This window comes from Artemia sp. Qi Xiang Cuo, chromosome 21 (assembly GCF_049724085.1).
Source record: "Artemia sp. Qi Xiang Cuo chromosome 21, ASM4972408v1, whole genome shotgun sequence".
In the NCBI taxonomy this organism is placed as follows: Eukaryota; Metazoa; Arthropoda; class Branchiopoda; order Anostraca; family Artemiidae; genus Artemia; species Artemia sp. Qi Xiang Cuo.
In genome coordinates, this window is record NC_142814.1 from 15,558,015 (window position 1) to 15,572,676 (window position 14,662).

The 14,662-nt window shown below is 37.0% G+C and overlaps 1 protein-coding gene across 6 annotated transcripts in view; it reads left to right on the forward strand.

The window, feature by feature from the left end:
• LOC148939273 (uncharacterized) overlaps positions 1 to 14,662 on the forward strand; it is a 280,313-nt gene that overhangs the window by 167,833 nt on the left and 97,818 nt on the right. For all 6 annotated transcript variants that reach the window (XM_089106654.1, XM_089106655.1, XM_089106657.1 and 3 more), the window contains 3 exons: positions 460 to 1,040; positions 3,603 to 3,815; positions 7,049 to 7,212. In XM_089106654.1, the coding sequence (XP_088962780.1) occupies positions 460 to 1,040; positions 3,603 to 3,815; positions 7,049 to 7,212 (958 nt within the window). The remainder of the gene's footprint in view (positions 1 to 459; positions 1,041 to 3,602; positions 3,816 to 7,048; positions 7,213 to 14,662) is intronic.

Here is a 14,662-nt window from a genome sequence, read left to right on the forward strand (position 1 = left end):
TTAGAAATATATTATAATACAATATGTATATATTGTAAACTACGAAATGTAATATAATACATGTGTAACCTCCCCCCCCCGAAAAAAAATCTTTGAGTAACCCCCCACCCCGAAGAAAATCCTGGGTACGGCCTTGTGTTCCCAATCGTTTGGTTTGGGACGGGGGTCAGCGGCGTGACTCTGTAAGCTCAGCCAGAATCGACCTAGCTTTAAATGGGTACCTGGATAAATCTGGGGAAGGTAAACAGGAAGGGTGTGAGAAAGCACAGGATGGTCGGCCCCCAACCCCCTATTGTACTTTCTGAATGAAGGGTCAAGAAATGGAGATCAGCACCGCCAGTAGGGGCTGTAAAGTCCAATGCCGTATTCTTTACCTTTACCTTACATGTGTATATTATATACATAATAATCTATATTATGATATAAAATGAAAGTTCAGTTTTCCTTTTTTCTTTTTAGGTCTCTCGATAGCGAATCTACAGTCGATTTGAAACGTCAACTTCAGGCAATCGAACAGGAATATTCAGTTCTACGGCAACGAACGATTGACCTTGAGAACGACTGCGAAAAAATCCAATCAGAAAACCGACGACTGCAACTCCGTGTCAGCCGTCGCTCAACAACAGCTATACCGCCATCTGAACAGCTCCATATAGAAAATGAAGATTTAAAGGAGCAATTAAAAACAATGGAAAAGAAATTAAGCGAAGCAAATTGTAAAGTAAAAGAACTAAGTGAAAAACAAGAATCACCAAGAGCAAGTAGAACTGGAAAATTTCTTGCTCTGAATAATGGTGAATTGAATATTATAAAACGAGAAAAGGAATTAGTGGAAAAGGAATTAAGGACGAAAGAAGATGATATTTTGGCTTTGAAAACGAAGCTGAAAGAATTAGGAGAAGAAAATAATTCGTTAAGTGATAAAGTGAATATGGTGATAAATACAAGTAGATATAAGAGTAGAACAGCAAAGAAAGTGACTGATCTCACTACTAAGAACTCTCTGAAGAAAATGGTTGACGACCAGGAACGTGAAATCTGTAAGTAGACATTGCCAGTATTAATTAAAAAGAAAACATGAAGAAATTATATAGTTATAGAGTTATAGTTATTCGACTTTTGCACTATTTTCAAAAAAGTGTCTATCTCAAAGTTTTGATCAGATACATTTGGGGAAAGAAGGGCATGAGGAAAGGGAATTTTGCCCGTCGATCCCTTTGGACTCTTAAAAAAGGCGGTAGAACTTTTTATCTCCAATCGAATGAGCCCCCTCCGAAGTTTATGCAACCACCCCTTTCATAAAAACCTTATGTGTTAACAATGGACAATTTGCATAACTTACTAACTCACAGCTCTTCCCCAGAAAGTTGGGGGTTCTAACCTGGAAGCATAGTTATCTGACCTTTGGACAATTTTGAGCAAAATGGCAATTTCAAAATTTTGATTAGATGCATTAGGGGAAAAACGGCGTGGGGAGGGCTGGTTGCCCTCTGATCATTTTTGACTCTTAAATAAGGAACAAGAACATTCGATTTCTAATCGAATGAGCCTCCTCCAAAATTTATACGTACGACCACCCCTTCCATAAAACCCTATATATTAACAATGGACAACTCGCATAACTTACAACCCTTGCCCCAAGGGCTTTTGGGAGTTTTGTCAACCCTGGAAGCATAGCTATTTGACCTTTGAACTATCATGAACGGGCTGATTTCCTGTTTGATCGCTTTGACTATTTAAAAATGCACTAGAACTTCTTATTTTCAATCGAATGAGCCCCCTCTCAACTTTATACGACCACCTCTTCCATATAAGGTACCTCTGGGAAAAAGTTAGAGTGAAAAAAAATAATACATTGAAGCCTTATAGCTCTTTATTATAGGCAGCGGTAAAGTGTTGCCTCTGATTGATATTTTAAAGGTGAAAAAATTTTGCTATAAATTCCAAAATTTTATCGTTTTTATATCTTTAAAATTTCATCATTTCAACGTTTAGAAACTCTTAAATACACATCACCAGCCAATATAACATGTGAGAAAAAACATAAATAAACAATTTATTAAAGGGTTACATTGCACTCGTGCAGAAAACTTTGAATAAATGTTTCGCATTTATTTCTGTCAGATTCGGGACTGGCCCCGTTGGAGGTCATTTGCGTACAAAATCTGAGAGAAGGATATTAAGTCGTTTATGGATACCTAGGCTATTTGTTAAAAATCCATGCTCAGCCTCGGCCTTTCAGCCTTCAGAATTCAGTGTGCACTTTAGTACCCTTTTCTGTCTGATTCGGTTTAGCTGTTTTCATTTCAACAAATAAAAATAAGCATATGTAGGAATAAAATGAAACTATAAGAAAATATTTATTTTCTAAAATAAAATAAAATAATATGATAAAATAATATTTCATCAAAATTTGCTGAAATATATAAAAAGGTAGAAAATAAAATAGAATAAAATTAAGCAACAAATCATAAATTATAAATAGATGAAAATAAGTATAAAAATAAGTATATACAAATAAATATGCACTAAAAGTAACAACTCATCACAGTATCCAGTATCTTGAGGCAACCACAGATACAGCCTAAACACTTCTGTTATTTTTCTTTTCTTTTTATGATATTTTTTAGAATAGATGGTCATATTTTAGTATTTCAAATAGGGGAAAAAACATCTACACGTTACCTGCCCACAGTAGGAGTTAGTATTTCAAATGAGGAAAAAAACAGCATCTACACGTTACCTGTCCACAGTAGGAGTTAGTATTTCAAATGAGGAAAAAAAAGCATCTACACGTTAGCTGCCCACAGTAGGAGTTAGTATTTCAACCGAGGAAAACAAAGCATCTACACGTTACCTGCCCGCAATAGGAGTTAGTATTTCAATGAGGAAAACAAAGCATCTACTCGTTACCTGCCCACAGTGGGAGTTAGTATTTCAAATGAGCAAAAATAAAGCATCTACACACTACCTGCCCACAGTAGGAGTTATTATTTCAAATAAGGAAAACAAAGCATCTACACGTTACATGCCCACAGTAGGAGTTAGTATTTCAAATGAGGAAAACAAAGCATCTACGCGTTACCTACCCACACTAGGGGTTATTATTTCAAATGAGGAAAAAAAAGCATCTACACGTTACCTGCCAACAGTAGGAGTTAGTATTTCAAATGAGCAAAAAAAAGCATCTGCACTTTACCTGCCCACAGTAGGAGTTATTATTTCAAATGAGGAAAACAAAGCATCTACACGTTACATGCCCACAGTAGGAGTTAGTATTTCAAATGAGGAAAACAAAGCATCTACGCGTTACCGGCCCACAGTAGGGGTTATTATTTCAAATGAGGAAAACAAAGCATCTACACGTTACCTGCCAACGGTAAGAGTTAGTATTTCAAATGAGGAAAAAAAAAACATCTACACGTTACCTACCCACAGTAGGAGCTAAGTAGTTAATTCCTCTCTAAGACTCATCTGGATTGTCCCTTCAGAAAAAAATATGAATTTTGGGCTGTATTTTTTAATTTTGTCTTATTCTTTATTTGTCCCATTATTTTGACCTTACTTTTTTTGTGGTTTCTCTTTACGATGTTTTCTTTTAGGGGAGCTGGTTTCAGCACTGTCTACATTAGAGGAACGAACAAAAGTATCTGTTATAAATAATGATGTAATTTCTAAAGAAGGATTGAAATCATTAAAAGAAGAATTAGAAACCTTGAAAAAAGACAAGGTTGACTTATTAGAGGCTAAAGTTAGCTTAGAAGCACAATTAACTGTTCTCGAGGCAGATATTAACAAACTGCGGAACGATTCAGGTAAGAAAGTGCATTCTTGATGAAGAATATAAAAACGAAGCAAAAAATTTATCTTTGTTGGCGATGCTAATTTGCTTTTTAGGTGGTTTGCGTTGTATTTGTTGTTCTTTTTAAGTTGCTTTTTTTTTGTTTTTTTTTTGCAAAATCTTGGTACTTTATTTGAAGATGGGACACTAGTATTACAAATTAGATAGTTACCAGTCTTATGGGTGATTGTACCATGCAACAATCAATGATGATACTTCAAAGCCAGCATTGCTTTTAAAGACAAGGAGCGACCAAGGACCTTATATTGTTCTTAATAAGGGTGAAAAGTAGTCAGCTTCAAAGCTAGCTTTCAAAGACAAGGAGCAACCAAGGACCTTATATTATTCTTAATAAGGGTGAAAAGTAGCCAGCTTCAAAGCTAGCTTTCAAAGACAAAGAGCAACCAAGGACCTTATATTGTTCTTAATAAGGGTGAAAAGTAGCCGGCTTCAAAGCCAGCTTTCAAAGACAAGGAGCAACCAAGGACCTTATATTGTTCTTAATGAGGGTGAAAAGTAGCCAGTTTCAAAGCTAGCTTTCAAAGACAAGGAACAACCAAGGACCTTATATTGTTCTTAATAAGGGTGAAAAGTAGCCAGCTTCAAAGCCAGCTTTCAAAGACAAGGAGCAACCAAGGACCTTATATTGTTCTTAATAAGGGTGAAAAGTAGTCAGTTTCAAAGCAAGCTTTCAAAGACAAGGAGCAACCAAGGACCTTATATTGTTCTTAATAAGGGTTAAAAGTAGCCATCTTCAAAGCTAGCTTTCAAAGACAAGGACCAACCAAGGACCTTATATTGTTCTTAATAAGGGTGAAAAGTAGCCGGCTTCAAAGCAAGCTTTCAAAGACAAGGATCATCCAAGGACCTTATATTGTTCTTAATAAGGGTGAAAAGTAGCCAGCTTCAAAGCCAGTTTTCAAAGACAAGGAGCAACCAAGGTCCTTATATTGTTCTTAATAAGGTTGAAAAGTAGCAGTAGCTTTCCAAAGAGTTTTATGGGGGAACTTCGTGGGGCCTACCACAACCAAGCTCTGTGAGTAGTGAGAACAGCCCATGCACACCTGAGAGTCAGGAATCTTGAATAGTTAACCTCATTATGACATTAATTAAATTTTCGCTGTTTGGGCAACGTGAAGTGTTGCTGCAACGCCTTATTGACAATTTCTTTGCATAGATTAAATGTTTTAGTTTTTAATCCCTCAAAAAATATTAAATGGCATATGTCAAGAAGAATTTTGTCTTCCAAAAGATTAGTGACACGATTCCATAAAGGCGGTCTCAAAATACGGTTTTTTGTTAAAAACAACTTTATTCTCTGTTTTCCAATGCCGAACCAGTGTTTTCAATTAAAAAAAACACCATGTATTCAGGCTAAGGCTTTGTTACTTTGCCCCAAAAATGTAAAAACTAACCCAGTCATTGCCCCTATTTAGGAAAATACACCATGTGCAAGCCAAGGCTAAATTACTTTTTCTAGAAACATGGCAGTTATAATTTGTTTCCAATGTACCATACGCAGCCCAATAGCAATGCCTAAGTAAAGAACAATATGGCTCCAATGTATTATTTATTTCTACCCTCCCAAGGCAATATTATACGGAAGAAGCTGTCGTATAATCTCCAGAAAAGGCTCATTTGATTGGAAATAAAAAGTTATATTGCCTTTTTAAAGAGTCAAAGGTGATTGAAGGGCAACCAGCCCCCAACCAGGTTCCTTTTAGCTACACGCCCTTGTAAACCCCTTAAGGCATCCATTCAAATTTTTAGATAGCTGTTTCGTTTAAAATAGTGGAAAGACCTAGTAACTATGCGTCGAAGGATGACAAACCCCCAAATCTCCTTGGGCAAAGACTGTAAATTATGCAAGTTTCATCTTTCCCTTTTTAGGGCGAGACACTGTATATACGGGTATATATTTATATCATCTTGCTCTTTTGGGCGCTATATTTATTTATTTTCATTTCTTGACGTTATCTGGTTCAACGTCTTTCTGCTCGTTTCAGATATAAGTTTTACATCCCTATATCGTTTTAGCCTACATGTTTCTTCGAGCAACTCTTTTTGAAAACTTTTTTCAATTCCAATTTCAATCTACACTCTCGAAGGGAAACCTTTTTTGTTTTAATATTGCTCAATTTTGTTCAAAAAACACGATAAACCTTACAATAAACCTGCATCTTTGCGAATATCTGCACTATTTATCCAGTGTCATTTATATAAACGTTATCCTGGTTGTGACGCCATATTTGGTGTCCTTTGGGGCATTAATCCCGTTCAGATTGGCTGTTTTTGGAAGGAAGGGCCAGATTCATCAAAAACAAAAACAGGAAATTTGAACAGGAATGATTAAAAACTGTTGATAATATGTGGCAACTTATCTTTAATAGATTGATCGTAATTTGAGTATTCACGACCGAAGAATAATAAATAATTTCTGGTTTAAATAGGCTACTAGATCTAGAGATATTGTTGGAAATTATAGAAATTTTGAGCTAGCGAGGGCAAACAATTGCTAATTCAAAGCTTTTTTTAATATTGGTAATAATTATTTTTAAGCTGGCTCTCAGACTATTTTCAAAATATTAGAGCAAGTTTGTCTTGAAAGTAATCGTTTACCGTCTCTGAAATATTCTTCTTTTATCCTCTTAATCTGATTCTTAATAATTGGTTCTTATTCTGGTTTATAATATCCCCTAATCTTAATCTGATTTGCGTATTGTTGACTACTTTAATACCCGATGTGGCGTTTAGATTATTTATATTATTAGTGACATTCATCTTATTTTGTTTTTGTTGTGCAATAGCACAAATTATTCTAATGTATTTGTAATCTTTTTTTTAATTCTTAAACATTTTCTTTAAAAATTACAAGAAGTAACGAAACTGTTGCTAGTGGGCAACCGTTCCAGTAGTACTATCTTATTGGCATTTCTTATCATTAGGCTATGATAGTTTATCATCATCTATTGGGGTTTTTAGGTTGGAGAAATGGGGGCTAGTGGCTGCTGGTAGGTGCTAACTGAGAGTATCTGATTTGGAGCAATTAAATTCTGGATGAAGTTTAGTAGAATGTGGATAAAATTCTCTTTATTTAAAGTCGAAGCCTTGTGTTTAGATGCGAATAAATTTTAAGTCACCTTAATATATTTATATTAATTATAAGTCACCTTATATATTTTTTTTATGTTAATAATTATTTTACAGAAGAATTACAGAAACTGCAGAATAACATTAATGAACTGGAGAAAGAGCTCAAACTGGAGAAGGCTCAACATTCCGAAACGAAACAGAAATTGCAGTCTGGCTCTTCAGTAGATATAGAACAACTACAGAAGATTAGACAAGAAAAGCATAAGCTCCAGAAAGAAGTAAATATCAACGTTCTTATATCTTTGGCTTAATAATTTGACTTAGGGCATGTTCATACACGTTGACAAAACGGTTTCAGCCTGTGAAAATCAGTCTGTCCACATTATGATGGACTATTTGAAATCGAAATGATATTTGCAACAAAACGTAATGATCATCCGTAAAGGAATGGTTTACATGATCGTAAAAGCAGGAGAAAAACGATACTTCTTCTACTTATACTTCTAATTCACACTTCTACTTCTTCTACTTATGCACAAAAGGTCACCGGCGCTATTAGATCATTTTTCAAGTGTGTATGAGCATGCATGATTGTAGTTTAGTTCAAAGAGCATAGGTAACTTACAGGAATGGAAACTGGTGCCAGTGTCGACGAAAAAAATAAACACCAAAACAATCTAAGGTTTGCCGTTTTTTGGCCTTTTTTCAGTTTAATAATAAGGTAAAACTAGCGTAATTAGGGCTATTGGCAAATTTTTTGTTTAATAATGGTTGTCTGATCTAAGTTTAACGCATAATTATGAAACTTGAAAAAAATGCCAAAAAAGAATAAACGCAAGATGGCGTTTCTGTTTTTTTTTTCGTCGACATTAGTGCCAGTTTCCCTTCTTATAAGTTGTTCATACTCTATGGTGTGTTAGCTCATAAGAATAACCCTTACGTGGTTGATTTCAAAGGATAGACCCTTCGTTTCTCTGTGGTATAAGTGGGCATAGGTACCCTTCCTAACCAGACAAGAAAATGAAAACACCTCCTAACTAAACCGACACTATTTAAACACCAATGCTATTCAGAAGAAAATCAGCGATGCATTATCTATGCTTTTAGAAACTCATCAACAGCTCGTCCATTTTGTATAATTAATTAAAAAACCTTTTTCCACAAAATAAGTTTTTCAAAGAAAAGTAAAGAACTCCATTAAACCAAAAATGAGAAAAAATAGAATCAAATAATCTACCACGCATAATACTGCCGCAAATGAGCATCGATAAATAAATGGAACCCAAAACGAACAGAAATTACAATAAATAACCGAGTCAAACTCAAAACGAGCAGATATTAACATGAGTAGGGCTCAAAACCCCTGTAGGCTTCCCAGTAGGCTTCCCAAGGCCAGAACATAATTTGCACTTTACTGAAAAAATATAAATGTTGTTACTTTATAACTTTAATAAATCAAATAATATTAATATTTAGATTGCTAAATATCCGTATATGTATATTAAACCTGACAATGCACATTCATTTGTATTTGTTTCATTAACGTGCAAATTTATAGTTTGGCCTGCTATTTCTTTGCTGGGGAGAATTTTCAGCAATTTTTAACAACATACGCCCTTTGAAAAATCTGAACACAAATAGTAGAGTTTAATTTAGTTTCATACCTCCTCTAGTTGACCTGAAATAGAAAACTTGATACCACTCGCAAAAAAATCTGATAGCTTGTATACACTTACGCTAATTTGATTTGGTTTAATTTTAAGAGCAGAAGTAGCCCCGAAAGTTTGAACATAATACCCTCAGTCATTCTTGTTATACGGCTGAGATGCCTTATTGGGAATCAGCATTAACACAGTGCATTTTGATTTAATCTGAAGGCAACATTAAATTTTTAAACATAATGAGCAAATGGAAGGGTGGGCATGAGAGAGGGATTAGCTTCCCTCCAATCACTTTTGACTATCAAAAAGGGTATTAGCCCTTTATATTTTCAATTGAATGAGCCCTTTTCGAAGGTCCTACGACAACTCCTTCAATAGGAAGTGCCTTGATCTAAAAAAAAAAATAATAATAATACATTGTGCCCACATCGATCTTCACTGTAAAAATCTCAAGCCTTCCAATCACTTTCGACTATTCAAAAGGGCACTAGCCCTTTCAATTTCCAATCGAATGAGCCCTTTTTGAGTTTCTACGACAATGCTTTCTATAAACACCTTATATGCCCCCAGGGCATAAATTCCAACCCTTGCCCTGAGCACCGTGAGGGGGTTGTCATCCCCAAAGACCGAATTTCCAGAACTTTCAACTACGTTAAACAAAATGGCTATCTCAAAATTTGGATTGGATATGTTTGGGGGAATGGTGGGCGTGAAAGGGGCGTTAGGTGCTCTCCAATCACTTTCAACTATTAAAAAAGGCACTAACACTTTAAATTTCCAATCGAATGAGCCCTTTTGAAGTTTCTACGACAACGCTTTCAATATACACCTTATATGCCCCCAGGGTACAACTTACAACCCTTGACCTGAGGGCTGGGGGGTGTCATTCGCAAAGACTTAATTTCCAGAACTCTGAACTGGGTTGAACAAAATTGCTATCTCAAAATTTTTATTGGATGTGTTTGGGGAAATGGTGGGCGTGAGAGGGGGGTTAGTTGCCCTCTAATCACTTCCAACTATTGAAAAGGGCACTAGCCCTTCCAATTTCCAATCAAATGAGCTCTTTTTGAAGTTTCTACGACAACGCTATCTATAAGAACGTTATATGCCTCCAGTGCATAACTTACAACCCTTGCCTGAGGGCTGCGAAGGGGTTATCATCCTCAAAGACATAATTTCTGAACCTATCAACTACATTGAACAAAATTGCTATCTCAAAATTTTGTTTGGATGTGTTTGGGGAAAGGGTGGGCGTGAGAGGGGGTTACTTGCCCTTCAATCACTTTCGACTATTAAAAAGGGCACTAGCCGTTTCAATTTCCAATCGAATCATTCCTTTTTGAAGTTTCTACGACAACGCTTTCTATAAAAGAAACGCTTATATGCCCCCAGGTCATAACTTACAGCCCTTACTCTGAGGACTGTAGGGGGTGTGTCATACTCAAAAAGATAATTTCCGGACTTTTTAACTACATCGAACAAAATGGCTATCTCAAAATTTTGATTGGATTTGTTTGGGGAAATGGTGGGTGGTAGAGGGGTGTAGTTATCCTCCAATTACTTTCGACTATTAAAAAGGGCACAAGCCCTTCTAATTTCCAATTGATTGAGCCGTTTTTGAAGTTTCTACAACATCGCTGTCTACATAAACCTTATATGCCCCCAGGGCATAACTTACAACCCTTGCCCTAGGGGGTCTCTGAGGGGGCTATCATCTTCAAAGACCTAATTTCCAAAACTTTTAACTACGCTGAACAAAATGGCTATCTAAAAATTTTGATTAGATTTTTTTGGGGAAAAGGTCGGCGTGAGAGGGGGGTTATTTGCCCTCCAATCACTTTCGACTCTTAAAAAGGGCACTAGTGCTTTGAATTTCCAATCGAATGAACCCTTTTTCAAGTTTCTACGACAAAGATTTCAATAAAAACCTCATATGCCCCCCAGGGCATAACTTATAACCCATGCCCTGAGGGCTCTGAGTGGAGTTTCTTGCTCAAAGGTATATTTTCCGGACCTTTCAACTGTTTTGAACAAAATGGCCATCTCAAAATTTGGATTGGATATGTTTGGGAAAATGGTGTGCGTGAAAGGGGCGTTAGTTGCTCTCCAATCACTTTCAACTATTAAAAAAGGCACTAACACTTTAAATTTCCAATCGAATGAGCCTTTTTGAAGTTTCTACGGCAACGCTTTCAATAGAAACCTTATATGCCCCCAGGGCATAAATTACAACCCTTGACCTGAGGGCTGGAGGGGGGGGGGGTAGTGTCATTCGCAAAGACCTAATTTCCAGAACTTTGAACTAGGTTGAACAAAATTGCTATCTCAAAATTTTAATTGGATGTGTTTGGAGAAACGGTGGGCGTGAGAGGGGGGTTAGTTGCCCTCCAATCACTTCTAGCTATTAAAAAGGGCACTAGCCCTTCCAATTTCAAATCGAATTAGCTCTTTTTGAAGTTTCTACGAAAACGCTATCTATAAGAACGTTATATGCCTCCAGGGCATAACTTACAACCCTTGCCTGAGGGCTGCGAAGGGGTTGTCATCCTCAAAGACATAATTTCTGAACCTATCAACTACATTGAACAAAATGGCTATCTCGCAATTATCTTTGAATGTGTTTGGGGAAATGGTGAGCGTGAGAGGGGGTTAGTTGCCATCCATTCATTTTCGACTATTAAAAAGGGCACTAGCCGTTTCAATTTCCAATCGAATGATTCCTTTTTGAAGTTTCTACGACAACGCTTTCTATAAAAGAAACCCTTATATGCCCCCAGGTCATAACTTACAACCCTTACCCTGAGGGCTGTAGGGGGTGTGTCATACTCAAAAACATAATTTCCGGGCTTTTTAACTACGTCGAACAAAATAGCTATCTCAAAGTTTTGATTGGATGTGTTTGGTGAAATGGTGGATGTGATAGGGGTGTTAGATATCCTCCAATTACTTTCGATTATTAAAAAGGGCACAAGCCCTTCTAATATCCAATTGATTGAGCCCTTTTTGAAGTTTCTATCGCTGTCTGTATAAACCTTATATGCCCCCAGGGCTTAACTTACAACCCTTGCCCCGAGGACTCTGAGGGGGCTATCATCCTCAAAGACCTGATTTCTAAAACTTTTAACTACGCTGAACAAAATGGCTATCTAAAAATTTTGATTAGATTTGTTTGGGGGAAAAGTCGGCGTGAGAGGGGGGTTAGTTACCCGCCAATCACTTTCGACTCTTAAAAAGGCCACTAGCCCTTTGAATTTCCAATCGAATGAACCCATTTTCAAGTTTCTACGACAAAGCTTTCAATAAAAACCTTATATGCCCCCAGGGCATAACTTATAACCCATGCCCTGAGGGCTCTGAGGGGAGTTTCTTGCTCAAAGGTATATTTTTGGACCTTTCAACTGCGTTGAACAAAATGGCTATCTCAAAATTTTGATTGAATGCGTTTGGATAAATGGTGGGCGTCGAAGGGGTGTTAGTTGCCTTCCAATCACTTTCGACTATTAAAAACGGCACTTTAGCCATTTCAATTTCCAATTGAATGAGCCCTTTTTGTAAGTTTTTACGACAACGCTTTCTGTAAGAAAAACCTGTATATGCCCCCAGGGCATTAGTTACAACCCTTACCCTGAGGGCTGTGGGGGGTGTGTCATACTCAAAAACATAATTTCCGGACTTTTTAACTACGTCGAACAAAATTGCTATCTCAAAGTTTTGATTGGATGTGTTTGGGGAAGTGGTGGGCGTGAGAGGGGGGTTACTGGCCCTCCAATCACTTTCGACTATTAAAAAGGGCACTAGCTGTTTCAATTTCCAATTGAATGATTCCTTTGTGTACTTTCTACGACAACACTTTTTATAAAAAAAAACCTTATGTGCTCCCAGGGCATAACTTACAACCCTTACCCTGAGGGCTGTGGGGGTGTTTCATACTCAAAAACACAATTTCCGGGCTTTTTAACTACGTCGAACAAAATGGCTATCTCAAAGTTTTGATTGGATGTGTATGGGGAAATGGCGGATGTGATAGGGGTGTTAGCTATCCTCCAATTACTTTCGACTATTAAAAAGGGCACAAGCCCTTCTAATTTCCAATCGATTGAGCCGTTTTTGAAGTTTCTACAACATGGCTTTCTATATAAACCTTATATGCCCCCAGGGCATAACTTACAACCCTTGCCCCAAGGACTCTGAGGGGGCTATCATCCTCAAAGACCTAATTTCTAAAACCATCAATTACGCTGAACAAAATAACTATCTAAAAATGCTGATTAGATTTGTTTGGGGAAAAGGTCGGTGTGAGATGGGGTCTACTTGCCCTCCAATCACTTTCGACTATTAAAAGGGCACTAGCAGTTTCAATTTCCAATCAAATGATTCCTTTTTTAATTTTTGTACGACAACACTTTCTATAAGAAAAAACCTCATGCCCCCAGGGCAAAACTTACAACCCTTGCCCTTTGGGGGGCATGTCATCCTCAAAAACATAATTTTGGGACTTTTTAACTACGTCGAACAAATGGAACAAAATCTCAAAATTTTTATTGGATATGTTTGGGGAAATGGTGGGCGTCGAAGGGGTGTTAGTTGCCTTCCAATCACTTTCGACTATTAAAAAGGGCACTTTACCCATTTCAATTTCCAATCGAATGAGCCCTTTTTGGAAGTTTTTACGACAACACTTTCTATAAAAACCTTATATGCCCCCAGGACAAAACTTACAACCCCTGCCCTGAGGGCTCTGGGGGAATTGTCATCCTCAAAGACCTCATTTTAAAAACTTTCAACTACGTTGAACAAAATGGCTTTCTCAAAATTTTGATTGGATGTGTTTCGGGAAAAGGTGGGCGTGAGAGGGGGGTTAGTTGCCCTCCTGTCACTTTTGACGATTAAAAAGGGCACTAGCCCTTTAAGTTTCTAATCGAATGAGCCCTTTATGAAGTTTCTACGACAACACTTTCTATAGAAATCTTATATGCCCCAGGGCGTAACATAAAACCCTTGCCCTGAGGGCTGTGGGGAGTGTCCTCCTCAAAAACATAATTCCTATTTGGAAATCAACTACGCGGAACAAAATGGCTATCTCAAAGTTTTGATTGGATGTGTTTGGGGAAATGTTGGATGTGGAAGGGGTTTTAGTTGCCTTCCAATCACTTTCGACTGTTAAAAAGGGCACAAGACACTCCAATTTGCAATCGAAAGATCCCTTTCCTAATTTTCTGTGACAACTCTTTCGATACAAGTGCCCTGGTCTAAAGAAAAATAAATAAATAAACAATACATTGCACCAACATCGTTCTTTACTTAGGCAGTGCGACTTCACTGCCTATGATATCGAATACTCAGTGTTTCTTAAATATTGAGAATTTCATCTAAAGAGTTAGAGTTTCAGTGGTTGAAGAAGAATCTGAAAAAAGGAAAAAATTACCCCTTTATTAATGTCCCAATTAATAGTAATAATATCAGGATATAACCCTACACACTTGTCCAACATCAACCAAACACAGTCCGAACACAATGCAGTATTGGTAAAAGTACTGATGACCGGCCTGAGCTTGAAGATTAATGAACACAGATAACACGAATGACGAACACAGAATAGACAAACACAATGAGGAAGACAATGGAAACAAAATGACCTGGCACCTCGTAAAAGATAACATTCCTTTTATTATTGATGCTAGTTAGCTATAAACTGATTGTTAATTGTAATATAACAAACTATAAACTGTAATCTAGTCTATACTCTATAATATATGTCTATAATCTGTATCTATAATCTATAATTGTTTATAGCTATAAACTATAATATAAAACAAAATAAGAATCAGCAATAAGTCACACCTTATCAAATAAACTCATCAGAGAGATATCACTTTCGTACAACAATAGCCGCGTTTTCAGGCCCAGCGGGTTTGAACACGGGTTGTCCTCGTCTAGTTTCAAGTTTCTAGTTTTTCGTCTAGTTTTGTCTAGTTTCAGCGGGTTCGAAGCTTCAACCCCTTGTTTGATACACTAGATGCACTGATGCACAACGCTTAATGCACTAGACGAGAAAAACCCGTGTTCG